Source organism: Choloepus didactylus, chromosome X (genome assembly GCF_015220235.1).
Source record: "Choloepus didactylus isolate mChoDid1 chromosome X, mChoDid1.pri, whole genome shotgun sequence".
Classification (NCBI taxonomy): domain Eukaryota; kingdom Metazoa; phylum Chordata; class Mammalia; order Pilosa; family Megalonychidae; genus Choloepus; species Choloepus didactylus.
The window spans coordinates 188,067,668-188,086,328 of NC_051334.1; the positions used below are offsets into that span (position 1 = coordinate 188,067,668).

The 18,661-nt window shown below is 49.6% G+C and overlaps 1 protein-coding gene across 2 annotated transcripts; it reads right to left on the reverse strand.

Moving 5' to 3' along the window:
• Positions 1-255: 255 nt before the first annotated feature.
• ZNF275 (zinc finger protein 275) lies at positions 256-12,933 on the reverse strand. Of its 2 annotated transcripts, none has more exons than XM_037822422.1 (6): positions 12,812-12,933; positions 10,851-10,935; positions 4,520-4,611; positions 4,152-4,260; positions 3,434-3,535; positions 256-3,169 (listed from the first exon to the last, which is right to left on the reverse strand). In XM_037822422.1, exons 2-6 carry the CDS (start codon positions 10,876-10,878, stop codon positions 2,013-2,015), a joined length of 1,488 nt encoding a protein of 495 aa, XP_037678350.1. In that variant the 5' UTR covers positions 10,879-10,935; positions 12,812-12,933; the 3' UTR covers positions 256-2,012. The 2 variants fall into 2 exon arrangements, with proteins under 2 accessions (XP_037678350.1, XP_037678351.1); XM_037822423.1 differs by having other exon boundaries at positions 10,851-10,927; positions 12,812-12,872.
• Positions 12,934-18,661: the final 5,728 nt, after the last annotated feature.

Here is an 18,661-nt window from a genome sequence, read left to right on the forward strand (position 1 = left end):
GAAATCTCTTGAGCCTGCCTGAGGGCTCAGGTTGGAGAGTCCGACATGGCCCACAACCCCCCACGGAGCGGATGTGTTGGGTAAGGAGTGAGCCTGGCCTCCGGCTCGTCCCAGCATGGCCACAGCCACCTCCAGGTCGGGCAGGGCTGTCGACTTTAGTTTGGAATTAAAATCCTGGAAGACAATGTCCTCCTATCTAACTACGGAACAGTGAAAAGTTAACAGCCACAGACAAAAACAAACGGAATACACAGATTGAAAGCTTGCACAACAAACATGTAATAAAACGGCTACAAAGGGCAGAGCAATAAAATTGGAAGAGACCGTCAAAATTGACATGTGAAGAACTGCCGTACAAAGTCATTATATCCAAAGGTAATCTGATAACTCATCGAAGGAGACAAATGTAGGATTTGCATGCAAGAAAAGGGAACGGTTATCTCTTAAGTCATTACATGAAAGGTTGGGGAGGGGACGGTTAGGAGAAAGATGATGAGACTAGGAGTCAGGGGGCCTGGGGTATGCCCCCAGCTCTGGAACGAATGAGCTGGGCAGCGAGAGCAGTAACTATGATGATAACAGTGGTAGATTGTCACCGAGCGTCACCTCGCTGCCAGGCGCTGCATCCTCACAATTACCTTAGGAGATAGGCACTGTGATCACCCCCATTTTACAGAGGAGACGGAGGGTTCTGGAAGTACCATCTGTGCTGATATGAGGAGAAGCTCTTGTTCCCAAACTTCTCTCAGAAAAAGGGTCATCGGCAGATACTTGAGTTCCAAAGAAGTCCCCAGCACGGGATGCTCTCTCAACTACTTTATCTTGAACAAAAAAGTACTGTCTGAGGAAATGAGCCCCAAACAAACACTAGTTCTGGATATGTGGAGGGAACACCAGAGTGTATTGGTTTAATTGAAAAGGACGCCAAAGAAATGAACTGAACCTGATTCAGTAATTATTCCGAAGAGTCTGACCTGGCGACTACATGTTTTATGTGCTTTATGCAGGCCTTTTAAAGGTCACTTTAAAAAGCAACACATTAAGCAGTAGGGCCACAGGACAAACTTAAAAACAAAACAAAACAAAACAAAACCACCCCTCACCCCCCAAAAAATTGTTCTCCTGTAACATGAACATGTACTTATGGCTTAGGAGAAAATTTCCAGGGAGAACTTCGTACAGAGATTGTCACAGTGTTGCATCACCAACAGCTCAGACGGACGCGAATTTGATGTCCTTGGGAACTAGTGGATGACACAAAAATGGGCCCGTCATTGGTGAAGACGGAGAAGTCAAAAAGGCAAGTGAGGAGTTAGAATGAAACTATTTCATGGAATGGAGAGTGGGAGAAAGGGCAGCTTTCTAAATTAATATATTATTATATTTAATATGTGATTTACAATATGTATGTATAACTAGGTTAATAAATTAAATATTAACAGGACATTTGACTCTTTTATTTACATCCCTAAAACTTTATAAATCTGGGTAGGCCAAAACAATCGGGGGCCATCTTTGGGAAAGCAGGGATCCACCTCACTACCCGGGGGGCTGCCTTGTGCTTGGGCCTTGACGTGAACTTGCCCAAGGCGACCCCCCCAGGCCTGGGGCCCTGGCCTGGCTGACTTGGAACTCCTATTCTCAAATGCCCATAATAGCTCTGGTCCTTCAGTTTCCTGAAGGAGGGGGAATGCGGAGTAAACCATCCCCGGCAGATGGTTCTCCTCAAATTCAAGGCATGCCTAGTTCGAAGGTACTTGCTGCCAGTTAAACTAGCCAAAATAAATTAAAGTAGCCAAAGCTGCTCTTGATTTAGGTCGAACGAAAAACAACGGACGCTTAGAAATTGCTGGTGGCAGTCGAGATCGGTTTCGACCTTTCGGACAGTACAAACATACAAGCGCTACAAAACCACCATCGCCTATCGACTCCGCCAGGCCCCTCCGGGGGCACCACCCGCTGCAGGAGGCCCCCGACGGCCAGCCGGGCCAGGGAGGGGACCCGGGGCCTGGCTACCCGTGGGTGGGCTGATGCTTCTGCAGAGCGGATCGCCTCTTGAAGACGCGGCCGCACTCGGTGCACTCGCAGCGCCGGGCCCCGCTGTGGGTCCTGCGGTGGCGACTGAGGCCGGAGCTCCTCCGGAAGGCCTTCCCGCAGCTGTCACACTCGTAGGGCTTCAGTCCGCTGTGGATCCGCCGGTGCTTGACGAGGTCGGAGGGGCCCCTGAAGGCCTTGCCGCACTCCCCGCACTCGTAGGGCCTCTCCCCGATGTGCGTGCGCTGGTGCTCCAGGAGGCTGGAGCTCTGCCGGAAGGCCTTGCCACACTGCGGGCACTCGTAGGGCTTCTCGCCCGTGTGCACCCGCCGGTGCTTGGTGAGCTCGGAGCTCCGCCGGAACAGCTTGCTGCACTGGGTGCAGCCGTACGGCTTGGCCCCGCTGTGGACGCACTGGTGCTCGGCCAGCCCGAGGACCCCCCGGAAGGACTTGCTGCGGTCGTCGCCGTTGAGGGGCAGGTGGCCGGGGTGGGTCTGCTGGTGTTTGAGGAGCTCCTGGCAGTCCAGGAAATCCCTGCTGCAGACCTCGCAGGCGAAGGGCTTGGCCGCCATCGTGTGGAGCTTCTGATGCCGGAAGAGCTGGGCACTGACTTTGAAGGAGCGCCCACACTTGGTGCAGTCGAAGGGCTTCTCTCGGCTGTGCACCCGTAGGTGCTGGCTCAGGCCCGCGTTCTTCTTGAACCTCTTCCCGCACTCCTCGCACTTAAAGGGCTTTGCCTCCCTCTCCAGCTGCTCCCCCTTCTCCACGGCCTCTTCCGGGGCCCGGCTCGGGCCAGGCCGAGGCTCCACCACCGCGTGAATTTTCCTGTGCTCGTTAAACGCCGAGACCCCCCTGAAGATCTGCCCACAATCGCCACATTGCCAGCCCTTCTCCTCACTGTGAATCCTCTGGTGCTGGACAAGGAGGACTTTCAGCCTAAAGGCGTCTCCACACTCTTTGCACGCAAAGTGATGCTCGACAGGCACATCTTGCAGGCTCCCCGACCGCCCCACCGACCCCCCATTCTGTGTGACCTCGGGGCTGGGGTCACCAGTCCTGGGGGAGCTTGTGGATGCCATCTCCTGGGGCTGGGTGTCTTCTCCGATAGTCTTCTGGTGGGTCACCGAGACACTTTCTGAAATAAGAAACACAAGACGCTCACTCGCTCTGCAAAAGGAGAAGGAAGGAAGGCCCTCTCCTTTGTTAAGAGTTGCTTTTCCCCTGAGTACCGGGGCCGGGAAGAAAGAGACACTGCAGAGGGCAGGGACAGAGGGCCCGGCTGCTGGCCGCTGTCTCCCAAAGTGGTCCAGAGAGGCCTCCCCTTTGAGGACTGAACAACAGTCCCTGGACCCAAGGCCCCCAGGGGCCCAGCATTTCTTGAGGTGTCCTTTTCACTCACCTGACCGCTCGGCTTCATCCACCTGGAGGGGTGGCTCTGACACCAGCAGCACCTGTCCTGGGGCCAGGTGAGAGACCAGTGCAGGATTCAACGCGGGAACACCTGCTTGCGAGAAGGGAACAGGTTATGGCAACAGACAGAGGTGAGGGAAGAATGGCAGGGGCGAGGGTGTGGGGCTGTCATAGGGAAACCCCTCCAGTCCTCAGAGCCTGGGGTGGCTGGGACCTCGGGCAAGTCATTCATTCATTCCGTTCTCAAGGCTCCCACTCCTTTCTGGCAAGGGCAGCTCCGGTGGGTGCTGGGTGGCCGTCCTGAGGAGCCGATCCTCATCCCCCTGACCCCCTCCCACCCATGTGCAGACCCCTGATGGGTGAACTTGATCACGCCAACCTCTCTCTTGGTGGTAATGATGCGAAGGGGCCATGCCATGTGGGTAATGTGCAGGTTTAAAAAAACAGTACTCTAAATTACAGTCGTGAGTTTGTTCTAATTTCTTTCCCAATATGTGACTGAGGTGCCTTCCCATGCCATTAGAGGTCAGGACGAGCCCTGTGCCGGCGAGATGGTGACATGGCAGAGCCTCTGGATTTCCCTACAATGCATCCCTGGGGCACAGATCTCGTGTGCGGGCAGGCTGGGCACGCCCTAGCTGCTTAGCACCGAGAAGCAGGTGCCGAATCTGGTGGAAGGGCTGGGGGGAGGGCAGGGGCATGCTTACCCACGGAGGTCACATTCCCATAATACTCCAGCGTCCTCTGCTCTGGCTCCGGCCTCAACCACTCCTTTTTGGTGAGGTACAGTGTCACATCGTCAAATGTCACTGAATCCTGAAAAATTTCCCAGGGATAACCAGTCATTTCATGTATTCTAGAAGGCGGCAGGGACAGCACCATGCATGCTGGGGACAAGAGGTCAGGGCCCGGCGTGGGTGTGTGCTGCTGACGTGGAGAGCCAACCCCAAGCCCCAAGAAGTCCCAGGAAAGAAAACCTGACCAAGCACCCAGAGATGTGGACCACCACCCTGGCCTCCTGCTGCCACAGCCGGAATCAGGGAGCGGTGACAGAATCCCAAGCAAGGCAGCTCACCTGGGCCTCCAGCATCTCAACGGGGGCTGTGAGGACCTGGTATCCTGGGGCTCCGTCCTGGGGAAGGGTAAGGCCTTGGGGAGCAGGCGGAGCTAAGGAAAATGAAAAGAGCCATGAGTGACAGCAGTCCTGTCTCTGGGTCCCCCCCATATGAGACTGAAGATTTCCTTTTCCCTGTTTTTAAATCTTGCTGAGTTCTTCTCCTGCAGGATGGCTGAGTGACAAGTCAGAGCAGGGTGAGCCTAAGTACACAGACCCCAAACAATGGGAAAGGCAGGCTGGCAAGAGTTAATAGAGCTGGGACAGAGGGAGACAAAACAAGACAAATGAATGCCAGCCCAGGCCCAGCCAGGGGGAGACAGACATAGACAGGAGAGTCAATGGAGAGGAGACCGGCTCTCGGGGACAGGCCGACCACAGGTGTCCACCCAGCAGCAAGCTCCGAAGCGTTTGATGCTCGCACCGCACTGCAAGGAAGCTACCCACAAAGGCTATCAGGCGAAATTACTAGGAAAGGAGAGACCCTTCCCAACTTTGTAGAACCAACAACAACAACAAAAAACCCATCAGGCCACAGAAGGGAAGACAAACAACAAAGAGCAAGGCCCAGGGGCTTCCTGGGCCCAGCAGTGGGTGCTTAAAAGCCACACGCCACTAAAACGATCAGCCAGGTGAGGGTGAGAGATGCGCAGACGAGCACAGGGCCCTTACACATCCCACCCAGTGAGAAGTTGAACGAAATGATTATCCTAAGAGCTTGCAGTTGGAAAAATCAGCCTCAGAGAAAAGATCTTCAAACACTAAGTTGCTAAGTAAGACCTGAACAATATGTATGAGTCGCCTTTTTTCTTCGAAACTACAAAGTATGTGACATAGTCTAAGATCCTACATCTTCAGAGAGCACAAAGAAACAGGAGCACGGCCACTGGCAGTGTCAGTTCAACTCGATTCATGATGAAATGAAAGGGAAGCATTTTTACACAAGCTCGAGGACAGCAGAACTCAGCTACTCCAGGAAGACTTTAGCAGAGGTGTTATGTTCAAAGGGAGGAACAGAGACTTCCATTTCTGGCTGTGATGGAGTAACGAGGAACAGACTTAACATCCTGCCAGAAGGAACTAGAAAACTGGACAAAATATCTGTGAATGCAGTTTTCAGACACTGGACATCAGGCATACAAGATCATGATCCCTGAGAAGGGCAACAAACGAGGTGAGTCCTATAATGACCCCAGCTCTCTACCGGGAGGCGATTTCTAGATAGAGAATGCAGGGAGGGAGAACCCAAACAGGGCTCCGTGGCTTTGCCAAGTTGTGGAGACACAGATCAGCATTCCAGGAGGCTGAGACAGCTGGAAATTACAGAGCAGAGATCAGAGAGGAAGGAGCTATGCAGAAAAAAAAAGAGCTCCAGAAAGCTGCACCAGGCTCCCCTTGGGTCTTTTGTGACTACTAAGCCATGCATGCATGCAGTGAAACTCCAAAAGGCTGGGAAAAGAATGACCAGGAAGCTGGAAGCTGGCCAATTCCTAGGACACCCAAAGGTTGGGAGATGGCCACGGTCTGACCCAACAGAGTATAGAGTCCTCAGGGATCACCAGGGGCATTCAGGAGAGAATCCGGAGGTGTGATGCCTTTGCAGTAGGGCTGATCTGTTCCTGAAGGCAAGGCTACCCTAGACCTGCCCTAGGAAAGCTTACAAACAGGCCTTGGAGGGCTCACACTGATTCACAAATATATGCCTCCCAAAGTCCAGCACCCCAGAAGGGAGACAATATCCGACAGCATGCAAGTTGCAATGTCCAACGTATAATCAGAACTCCCCGGAATGCCAAGAAGTAGGAAAACGTGACCCACGGCAAGCAGAAAAACAAGTCAATAGAAACAGACCCAGAAATGACCAAAGATGGAACAGAAAGACAAGAATAATAGCTTGTTTAACTATGTACAAGTATCTAAGGAAAAACCGGAATACAATGAGAGAAATGGAAGGAGACTCCAATATATACCAATAAGCCAATAGTGGAGAAAAAACACAATACTAAAACATAGTTAATCAAAAAGAAGAAAGGTAAAGGAAAAGGAGGAGGGGAAGAACAGATGGGACAAACAGAAAACAAATAGCAAGATGGCAGACAAACCCAAACATATCAATAAAGAAATTCAATGTAAATGGACTAAACACTCCAATTCAAAGGCACAGATTGTCCGACTGTGTTTAAAAAAACAAGACTCAACTATATGCTGTCCACAAGGAGCTTAAATATAAAGACATGGATAGGTTAAAGGTAAAAGGATGGAAAATAATATACTATAAAAGGGACAGGCAGGAAAAGTCTACATAATCCCAATGTCATAAAAACAAGGGGGAGAGGGTGAATGACGAATGTGGCTCAGAGCTCTGGGGACACCACTGAGGCATCTCGGAACTCAGAGCAGGAAGAAAACTGGAAGCCTTAAGTATAAAACCAACAGGTGGCCAATGAAGGATGACAAAATTTGTAGGATTATACAAAGGCATATTCTTCATAAAAGATGTAAAAACCCTCAATGGGTTTTTGATTGAAAACCCAATGAGGGCAGGAGAAGCAGAAAAGAGGGCTAAGGATATATTTGCATTTTAGGACAAAAAAGGTCCTTTCACTTTCTAAGCCACCCATTTCTGCAATGTGTGAATTCTTAGTAACCAGCTGACTTTTTTTTTTTTTTTTTTTTAGTAATCAGAATGAACAATTTTTAGTAGACTGTGGATCAAAAGCTGCTCAGCTTCAAAGAGGACAAGGACAGAGGCCAAGGAGGCAATGAGGCATGGCCCTTGAAGACGGGCAGCGCAGGGTGGGTAAGTCTTGGCTGGCGTGGGCTGGGAGCCCAGCACTTTCTGAGATGCCCACTTCGGCAAGGCAAGCACAGGGAGGAAGGGCCAACAGGAAGATTGGGACTTCCTGGGCTCCCCACCCTCGCCGAGGTATCAGCGCCATGGATGGGTGTGGGCAGAAGGCCTCATTCGGCCCCAAAGGCCATGGAGGTGCCATTCCCATCTTTAACTGGCTACCTGGCACAGGTGCCTCTCTGATGCATGCCAAGTCCTCTCTGTGCCCCACTGCCTCCTGGGAAGGTGGAAAGGGCCCTCTTTGGCCAGTTGGATTCTTCTTGGTATACATTCACTATCTGGTTCGAATTTGGTTCCCAGGGAAAAAGGAACTGGTCACGCATTACTTATACAATTCATTTTTAAAGATTTAACCTTCAACCTATGATTGATGTTTTGCTGTGAGTGGAGTGGAGAGGAGAACGCCATGTATCCAACCTTCAGGGAAATGTGACCTTTTACAGACCTCTTCCCACTGCCTTAAGCCACCTACGAGGCCCTGGCCCAGGCCACCAACCTCATTTCCTGACCCCTGTGCCTCAGTCATTCCGTCCCGGTCACAGCAGACTTTGTTCAGTCCCAGATGTGCCAAGGCTCTCCCCTTCGGGGTCTCAGAACCGCTGGGAATACCACCCGGCTGGCTTCTTGGAGGTGGCTCCTTCTGCCAAGGCAGGCATCAATTGGAACATCAGCTCCTCAGAAACGTGTTCACTTTCTTGTCCCATCAGTTGACTCACGACACCCATGAAAACTATCCTAAAACTGTCCTAGAAGCTATCCTGAGAGACTTAATGCATGAATAAGCATGCGGTTTTTGTTTGGGGAGCTGGAAAGCTGCGGTAAAGGAAGGTGGTGAGGGTCCCACGATATTTTGAATGTGTTGTAGCCCACTGAGTGATGTGCTTGGGAGGGCTTGAGCTGGGAGAGTTTGTGTCGTATTGATGTTCCCACAATTCAAAAGAAAGAAAGAGCAACTAAGCAGACAATAACAATTAAATGCACTACATGATCCTGGACAGGATGTGATAAGGGAGGAGAATATGCTCAAAAGGACACTATTGGGACCTATGGAAAAAAAATGGAATCTAGGCTGGGAGCTTTATATCGATGTTAAATGTCTTGAACCTGAGAACCGCACTTAAGGTGGCTGCCAAAGTGAATATCCTTGTTCTTTAGAAACATCCACAGAAGCATTAAATGTTCAGGGAGCTTGATGTATATAACCTACACTCAAGTGTTTGGAAAATGGCTTGATAAGTAGATAGACAGACAGACAGACAGATGGACTGGTAGACTGATGGATACATAGATAAGAATGATAGGGCAAATGTGGCAAAATGTTAGAATCAGTAGATCTGGGCATCTGGGGACAGAGGGGGCTGTTGGAGTGCTCTGTATGGGGTTTTATTATTTTTGAAACTGTCCTATAAGTTGGAATGTATTTCAAAATAAAAAGTTAAAAAAAATTATCTTGTGCGATGACTTGTTTTTACCTGATTCCCCACAGGAGAGAAGTCGGCTCCAACAGGCCAGGGGACTTCTTTTTTCTTGGTCACCCCTCCCCCCAATGCCCAGTGTCTGTAGCTGCTCCTGGCACCGAGTGAGCACTCGAGAAATTGTGGGGTGACCAAGTCAGTGTGTGGGGGGGAGTGAGCATTAAACAGAGTTAACGCACACGCCCCCATTTTCCAGAGAGGGAGACCATGGATCAGAGAGGTTAGAAAACTTGTCTACAGTCCAGCTCCCAACATTTAGGACTTTTCAGACCACATCGGAAACGAGAGAAATGATGTGCAACCCCTTACCACTAGGCCACGTAGAGAGGACAGGCTGGTGGCGAGCATGGCGGCCTGAAGGGATATATGGGCGTTTGGGGGCTGACTTGAAAGCATCCTACAACAGGCCCGTGTGGACCCTCATTGTGCAACAGATACAGGTGCACACAGTCCTTCCAAAACACTGACAATTAATTAAGCAAAGCCAGCTGAAGTGGTTTTACTTAATTGGCCTGATTAACTGTTGAAAGCCTGAAGCCACCATCTCAAAGGAATTGCTAATTATTCTTAATGGTGAAGGGACACGAGTGGCCCTTCCGGTCCCAGGGTTGCTGGGGGACCTGGCCTGAGTGCTCACCACCCTGAGTAAGGGAGCCCGAGAGCACAGGGAGAGGTACTCATAACAATGGAGGAGCAAGGGGAGCCCCCCTTCACAAAAGGAAGCTAAACCTAGACCCAGGGTATAGGTTAAGAGAGCTGCAGCAGAAGCAGGAGAAGTTCACAGAGAAAAGAAGACACACACATCCTCCCTGCAGTTTGAGGGAAACTGGTAGTAATCTGGAAACCCAGGTCCGTGGCCTTGCAAAAGTAGTTCTTGGGGGATCAAGTTCAAAGCAATTGCAGATAAAACGCGAAAGCCATTGTCGTGCACCTGAAGGACAGAGGGTGATGCTGTCCCTGAATTTAAGGCACGTGCACTAACTGCAGAAACCCACGCCTCATCTCGGAAGCTGAGCTCCTACGTACAGCTGTGCAATGCAAGTGCAGAGGGGAAAAAATTCCCGATTCTTCCTGTCAAAACTATCATCCTCCTTCTTTAAGTAAGATCTTCAATTATAAACACCCAGGAAACAAAGGCACTGTCAGGTCTGGGTGGCCGTGGCAAGGGATCAACACAGGCGTGTTGCTAGAATAGATGGAAAATAGCGACGCAAGTGTTAACCCGCCGCCTGACTGTTTAAAAAAAAAATTCGACTTTCTAAAAAGCTCAGCTGAGTGGACAAGTCTTCCTGATGGGTGCTTCGGAGCAGTGTATAAATGTTAACAAACTGACTGAACTCAAATTTACTAAGTGATTTAATATTTGATTTCTGTGAAATCAGACACCTTTGTGTTAAGAGGACCGAGCCAATCATTGCGATTGGATGTGAGAGAACAGAATGAGAGCTGAATTCAATGGAGACAAAAACAACCCGTGTCACAAAAAGTACTGAATAATTAGGCCTCAGCAGTGTCAGGAGGTGAAGGCGGCTTCTGAGCCCAAAAGATCAGCGCTTGACTGATTCCCTTGCACGGACAACCAAGCAACGTGGGAGAGGAGCAAGGCCACCAGACTAGAGCCATTGAGTCACCTCCAGGGACGTCCTCCAGCCCTCAGTTTACCCAGAAGGCAGCAGGCAGCTCACGCTGTACTGCTCGGTTCAGGGCCAGAGCAAAAATGACCTGAAGGGTCTTTTATAGGTTTCTCCTTCAGCCTCTAAGCTGGAAGTGCCTTCTGCCCCCTCCCCCAGCCACACGAGTGCCCAGGGTTCCCACTCTGCTCACCAGGCATCTTCTCTCCCCAGAGGTGTCTCATTTGTAGACACCAGCGTCTACAAAAATATAAGCACCTCCGGAACAGAGATGCTTCTCCCAATGGCCTGTACCCCACTCCCGGGGCTTGTGGTCTGTGAGCACCCGGACTTACCCAGAAGAGACACGCAGGGATGACTCATGGTGTCACAGGACAATGCCGAGCGATTACTCTGCCAGGTCTGGGCCCACCTGTTGGACTGAAATAATTCGGGTGAACAGAGCTCTGCACTGGGTGAGCGGGTCACTACCGGAAGTGGCAGGATCCAAAAGGGCCAAAAGAGAGGGTGCTTCCACAGGAAAGGCTGTTTCTCTTGGGGTATTTGTGTGTATGCGTGTGTATGCGTGTGTGTGTGTGTGTGTGTGTGTGTGTGTGTGTGTGTGTGTCTTCTTCTGTGTGCGGGGGTGGGCTGCATCTGTTTCTGGTTTTTCTCTCTCACTTTGCCTGGGCACCTGTCTCTCCCTGTTTAGGTTCCCATTTTCTTTCTCGTCTATAAAAAGGCCAGACGGTAGACCCGAAGAGGATTTTGTGGTATTTGTTGTACTTCATCGAGGAAAGGTTTATGTTCCTATTTTTCCAAGGAGGCACACGCGGTCTCACTACAAATCAAAATAAATAAGGATGGTTTCCTTGAGGTTATACCGCCTTGGATCTAGAAAATTCTGAATGGGGAGGGGGAGGAAGGAAGAGATCCGAGGCAAATCCCGAGGAATCCTGGGCCATCCCAGGCAGGTTAGGGCAAGGGCTGGATCAGTGGGTTAGAAACCTGGCTTGGGACTTACTAAGAAGGCAAGTGCAACACAGTAGGTCTGGGGTGGGGCCGAGTGATCTGCATTTTTAACACAAGCACCCCAGGGGATTCTGCTGTGGAGCTAGGTCTCATTTCCACTGGGCCTGTCAAGAATCTAGAGGCTTCGTTGTCTCTAAATCTCAACAGGCAGGATTCTGGCTAAGGAGTCTTCTGAAATGCGAGTGCGCTCTAGGAGTCCCTGCGATGGCTTCTGGGAAGACAACGCACACTTTCCCGCAGCTTTTTCAAGGGGTCCCTCAAGCACAGGTGGCTGGAAACCACTGCTCAATAGGATTCGAAATATCCGTCCAGTAACATTTTTTGGGGGAATGCAACGTGCCAGGCACCCTGCAAGCTGCTTTTGCTTAAGGGCCTGATGGGGGGTGGGGTGGGGGGGGAGCGGATGATGGGGGATGGGTGAGGCAGCCAAATACAGGGATGGGGGGAATTGTTCCAGCAATCCCCTCAGAAACCCTCTGGTAACGGAAAAATCTGAAGCTGAGGTTGAAGAGGAAATGTTTCACTGACCAAGGAGCCCGGGGAGAGGGGGGTGCCCAGCCGAGGCTGGCTGGAGGGCGTCAGTTGGAACAGGGTGGGACCTCCAGGAAGGGGGCCAGGATTGGGGGGTGGGGTGGGGTTGAAAGGGACCATGGGCTTTGGGCAGCAGGCGAGTATGTGTGGTGGGGAGTGCGGATGGAACAAGACATGTAATTAATCACCCAAATATAGATTGGGGGAGGCAGTAAAGGAGGTGAAGGTGTGTGTGTGTGGCGAGGGGGGTGCTAGAGCGGGAGACGGTGGCCCCAGGAGGGCGACAGAAATATCCCTATCCAGACCGAAAGCCTGGAGCCGCCCTCCCCAAAACACAGCTCTCGGACTCGAGGCTGCCCCCCGACCCCATTCTCTCCCCCAGACTGAGGCTTGGCCCCCACCCCAAAGAGAAGGAGGGGTCTTGACCAACAGGAACCTTCTCCAAGACACCCCCCCCGCCCCGAGCGCCTCAGATGGCAGCTCAGCCCCTCCCCCAGGCTGGGGGAGGTATCCACGCCCCCCCCCCCGACCCTGATGGGCCCCCATCCCCAGCGTTCCCCAAAGCGCATCCGAGACTCCCGCCCCTGCTGGTCACCCCAAGCCGGCCACGGGAAGGCCCTTTAGGCCTCGCGGCCCAGGCCGTGCGGGACCCACCCCCTGTCCGGCCGGCCCCAGGGCCCAGTAGCTCCCCACGAGCCCGGAGTCCCCCCACACAGCCCCCAGCGCCCACCCTGAGGCGGCCCCGCGCACTCACCCCGGCCCCGCGCGCTGTCCCGGACCCAGCGGCGGCCCAGGCAGGCCCCGCGTGGCAGGAAGCGTCCCGGCCCCGCGCCGCGCCCGAGCGCGCCCAGCAACCCCGCGGCGCGTTTCCGGAGTGGCGGGCACCACCGTGGGTCTGAGGCGGGGTGGGAGGTGGTGGGGGAGAGCGAGGCCCCGCCCCAGCCCCGGCCCCGCCCGGCCCCTCCCGGCCCGCCGGCTCCGATTGGTCGAGAGAAGGGGCGGGGGCAGGGGGCGGAGCGCGCCGGGGAGGCCGGCGCGCGGGGCCGGAAGCGCGGGCTGCAGCGGGGAGGAGGGAGAGGGATGTAAGAATGAATGAATGAATGAGCGCACGACCGATCGGCCGACGTAGGAGGGAACGAAGGAACGGAAAGAACCCCTCTCCCTTGGGTGCCTTCGGGATGGGGCGGGTAGGGGTGGGGGACGAGAACGGAGGGGGAAGCGGAGCCAAGTCTCCCCGCACTTGGGGGGGGCAGTCAAAGCCCGTCATCCAGTCCCTCACTGAGTCACTTGTTGGGATGCCGTGACCCCTCGCTGTGCGGGGCGCCAAGACGACAGTCGCAAGCCAAACCAGGCCCCTCGGGGGGGCGGGGCGCGGGGGCGGCCCGCGAGCTTTGGTCAGTGTCCGTGTCCGTGTGCGTGTGCGTGTGCGCGCGTGGGGAGGGAGGTCGGGGCACGCGCCGTAAACAAGTTCACCGCCGAGTTCCTTGCAAAAGAGCAGGGCAGGCTACGAAGAAACAAAGAATCGGATCGCTGGGTCCCGGGGTTGCGGTGAGCAGAGGCGAGCCAGTTCCAGCAGAATTTGTCGCCAGTCGACCCAAATCTAGGGCGCCGCTGCCTTCTCGAAGCTTTCCGTTTCGTGAGGAAGCCAGTGATCAACAAGGAGAAAGATGAAACGCAACAGCAGTGAGAACTGTGACGAACGTCCGTGGGGGTGACAGTGGGGAGAGATGGGGGGAGGGGGTGGGCAGAGATGAGATGTAAAGGACAAGAGGGACTCAGGCAGGGGTGGCTGAATATCAGAAGACCTTGGGCAGGCGAAGGGACCGCAAGGACAACGCTGCAGAGGTGAAGCCAAGAGACCTTGAGAGCCACACAAAGCACTTTGAATTTGATTCTGAGTGACATGGTCGCACTGTTTCCCCCTCGCATTTATTAACATAACTTAATATAATTTAATGCTTTCTTAGTGACAATAGTTACAACTAACTCCTTACATATTCTTGTAACAATTTTATCCATTAGAAGCTAATACCTTTTTTTCTTATGCCCCCTTTAATTAAGAAAACTTTGAAACATACAGAAAAATAGAAAGAATTGTACCCATGTGCCAACCCCCAATAGTCTACAATGAACATTATGCTATATTTGCTTGGTCACATGGTTGTCATTGTATTGACAAATGTCAAGGGAAATTGTGTACCTCAGCACATGCATGACTACTTGTTTACCATAGTTTTTTTTATTCTTTTGACAAAAAATGTGCATACGGTGTGTGGGAGCCCTGGCCCCCAAGTGTCTTGAAGACTGCACACAGCAGCTTGCTTGACCTAGGATAGCTGAGGTTTGATCTAGTCTCCTTGTAATATCAGGTGCTAAATGTAATCTATACCCGAAACTACCTCCTTCCTGAGACTCCCTGAGATACTGTTATCCACAAGATAATCTATAATCCTCCCCTCCTCCCTGTTGATTACAATCAATCCCTCCCTAGTTGCAGGACCCCATTCCCCACCTTATGCTCTCATACGCGTTGGAATATCGAGCCCTTATAACCAGCTTATTCAGCACCCCCAAAGAGCAGACTGTTTCCACATTGAGCTCTGAACCTGCTGCCATTCAGAGCAGCTCCTGAATGCAGGGCAAGTGGCTCAACTTCCCCACCCTGTAGGTATGCCCCATAATAAAAGCTCATGTCTCAGAACGTGTCCGGTGCTTTCCATAGTCCTTTAGCTACAAAAGCCCTCTTGGGCCGTGACATGGTGAAACCCACAAATCTTAAGTGCCCCAGGCACTGAGTTTTGACAAATAAATACTCCAAAGCCCTGTCAAGATACAGAACATTGTCAACACCCCATAAAGTTCTCTCATGTCGCTGCCCTGTCAGTCCCCACTGCCATCCCACACAGAGGCAGCCACTGTTCTGATTTTTTTTTACTTTTTTTTTTTTTTTACTTTTGCCTATCTGTAAACTTCACATGAATAGAATCATAGAAGCTACTATTTTGTGTCTGGTTTCTTTTCCTCAGTATGATGTTTTTGAGACTTAATCTATGTTCTCCAATGCATTCTTGATTCTTTTCTTTTATTGCTGAGTGGTATTCCACTGTATGGAGATATTAGAGTTTGTTCATTCACCAGTTATTGATGTAGACCGTTTCCAGTTTGGGCGATTACAAATAAAGTACTAAGAGTATTATGGTACAAATCTTTGTGTACACATCTGCTTTCATTTTTCTTGGGTAAATATCTGGGAGTGGAATTGCTGGGATCATAGGAGAGTTGAATGTTTTATAAAAACTGCCAGAATGTTTTCCGAAGCGGCTGTACAGTTTAAATTCCCACCCGAAATGTAAGAGCATTCCTTTCCTTTCACATCCTCTCCAACATTTGTGGTTACCAGTCTTTAATTTTAGCTACTCAAGGGGGTGCAAAGTGGTATTTCATTGTGATTTTAATTATCATTTCCCTGATGACTAATCACGTTCAGTGTGGTTTGAAGTGCTTACCGGCCATTTCTGTATCTTCTGTTGTAAAGTGTCTGTTCAAATATGTTGCCCAATTTTCTGGGTTGCCTGTCTTTTTATTATTTACTTGTAGGTTTTTATTTTTTAAACAGATCTGTTGAGATATACTTGACATTATCATAAACTGCACGTTTAAAGTGTAGTTGAGTGATTTCAAATATATACACACACAGTGACACCATCACCACAATCAAGATAATTAAACATATCCATCACTTGTAAAGTTTCCTTGTGCCCCTTTGTAATGCTTCCCCCTGCCCCCCTGTCCCTTCCTGCTCCTCCCATCCCTGAACAACCACTGACCCACTTTCTGTCACTACAGTAGTTTGCATTCTCTAGAGTTTTCTATAAATGGAATCTGGCTCCTTTCGCTCAATATAATTATTTGTAATATATTTGTAATATTTATCCATGTTGTTACATGCACCAACAGTTCACTCCTTTTATTGATGAATAATATGCCATTGCATAGATGTACTGATAATGTGTTTATCCATTCATCGGTTGATGGACATTTGGACTTTTACCACTTTGGTGATACTACAAATAAAACTGTTACAAATATTCATGTACAAGTCTTGCTATGGGCTTATATTCCTTTTATCTCGGATACATACCTAGGAGGTATGGCTGGGTAATATAGTAGAGGTAGGCCTAATTTAAAAAAAAAACAAAACACAAAAAAAACCAAAAAACAATTACCAGTGTGTTTTCCAAAGTGGTTGTACTGTTTGACATTCCCACCAGCAATGTGTGAGAGTTCCAATTGCAACCGTGTCAACACTTGGTATGGTCAATCATTTTAATTTTAGCCATTCCAATAGGTATTGTGGAATCTCATGTTTTTCATTTGTATTTCCCTGACTAGTAATGTTGTGTATCTTTTCATGCTCATGTTAGCCATCTGTAGATCTTCTTTAGTAAAGTGTCTGTTCAAATTTTTTGCTGATTTTATTATTATTGGGTTCTTTGTCTTATTAAGTTGTAAGAGTTCTTTATGTATTCTAGATGCAGGCCCTTTCTCAGGTATGTGCTTTGCAACCATTTCTCCCAGTCTGTGGCTTGTCTTTTCAATCTTTTAACAGTGTCTTTCGAAGAGCAGAAGTTCTAAATTTTAATGAACTTTAATTTATCAATTTTGTTATTTTACAGATTGTGCTTTTTGGTGTCATACCTAGGAAATCTTTGTCTAACCCAAGGTTAAACCTTGTTTTCTTGTAGAAGTTTTACGGTTTTGCATTTAGTTCTTTAATCCATTTTGAGTCCATTTTTGTACATAATGTGAGTCCATTTGTGTGCTGTGATGGTTAGGTTCTTGTGTCAACTTGGCCAGGTGATGGTGCCCAGGTGTCTGGTCAAGCAAGCACTGGCCTAACTGTTACTGCAAGGACATTTGTGGCTGGTTAATAAACCAGAAGTCTGGTCTATTAAATCAAAGTCAATTGGCTGCAGTTGATTACATCAACGAAGAGCATGTCTTCCACAATGAGAGAATTCAATCAGATGGATTTAATGCAATCAGTTTTAAGGGAGAAGACAGAACTTTCACTTCTTCTTCAGCCAGCCAGCCTCTCCCGGGGAGTTCATCGAGGACCTTCATCAGAGTTGCCAGCTTGCTGCTTGCCCTACAGAATTTGGACTTGTGCATCCTGCCCTATAGAATTTGGACTCATGCATCCCCACAGTTGCATGAGACAAGTTTATAAAATCTCAGATTTACAAATATCTCCTGTTGGTTCTGTTTCCCTAGAGAACCCTGACTAATACGTGTGCACATGGAATCCAATTATTCTCGCGCCGTTTGTTGACAAGACGATTCTTTCTCCACTGCACTGCTTTGCACCTTTCTCAAAGCTCATCTGTCCATAAATGCTATCTATTTGTCTATCTTTATGCCAATACCATACTGTTTTGATTACCATAGCTTTATAATAACCTTTGAAATCAGCATAAGTTCTCGAATTTTGTTCTTTTCAGTGCTGCTTTGACTAGTCTAGTTTTTATTTTTATTTTTTTTTGGATTTCCATATGAATTTTAGAATCATCTGATCAATTTCTAGAAAAAAAAGCCATTTTGGATTTTGATTTGGATTGCCTTGAATCTATAAATTTGGGGAGAATGACATCTTGATACTGAGTCTTTTGATCTATCAACAAGGTCTTTCTCTCCATTTATTTTGGTGTTCTTTACTTTTGGCAGTATTTTGTAGTTTTCAGTGTACAGTTCTGTCACATCTCTTGCCAGATTTATTTCATTCCTAAATATGTCATAATGTTGATGCTATCAAAATTGGTATTGTTTTTTAAGATTTGAATTTCTGGATACTCATTGTATACACAAATACAATAGGTCTTTGTATATTTATCATGCATCCTGAAAACTTGTTGAACTCACTTATTAGCAGAGCTGTGAATGGCTCTGTATTGGTTAGGGGTCTCTAGGGAAATGAAACCAACAAGAGAGATCTGTAAACATAAGGCTTTATAAAAATGTCTCACGGCAACTGTGGGTATGCATGAGTCCAAATTCCATAGGGCGGGTAGCAAACTGGCAACTCCAATGAAGATGTTTGATGAACTCCTCAGGAGAGGCTGGCTGGCCAAAGAAGAAATGAAGGTTCTCTCTCTTCTCCCTTAGAAGTTTTCAACTGATTGGATTAAATCCAGCTGGTTGAATTCTCTCATTGTGGAAGACATGCCCTTCGTTGATGTAATCAGTCACAGCTGCAGCCAATTGACTGATGATTTAATAAACCAGCCTTCTGGTTTCTTAACCAGCCACAAATGCCCTTGCAGTAACAGTTAGGCCAGTGCTTGCTTGACCAGACACCTGGGCACCATCACCTGGCCAAGTTGACACATAAACCTAACCATCACAGGCTTCGAAGTCTGGTTTCATTGCAGTGTGCCCCTTGAACCCCCTCCTAGTGCAGTCACAGCTTCTATGCATGGGGCCTTCAGCTCTTTCCACCAACACCTCAGAGGCTGGGGGGACTCCAGTCCCAGCCACCGTCCTGTCTCCCTGGACAGCCCGAGGGGCCCCTGGCCAGGCTTCCTGCAGCCACGCCGCCCCCACGTAC

Excerpts from the sequence above, each read along its gene's own strand:
- ZNF275 (XM_037822422.1), bottom strand. The coding sequence starts at position 10,878 with ATGAGTCATCCCTGCGTGTCTCTTCTGG. Across the intron at positions 4,261-4,519 it reads TTGAGATGCTGGAGGCCCAG|GATTCAGTGACATTTGACGA; the intron begins GTGAGCTGCCTT and ends GAAATTTTTCAG. Across the intron at positions 3,536-4,151 it reads TGGGAATGTGACCTCCGTGG|GTGTTCCCGCGTTGAATCCT; the intron begins GTAAGCATGCCC and ends TCTCGCAAGCAG.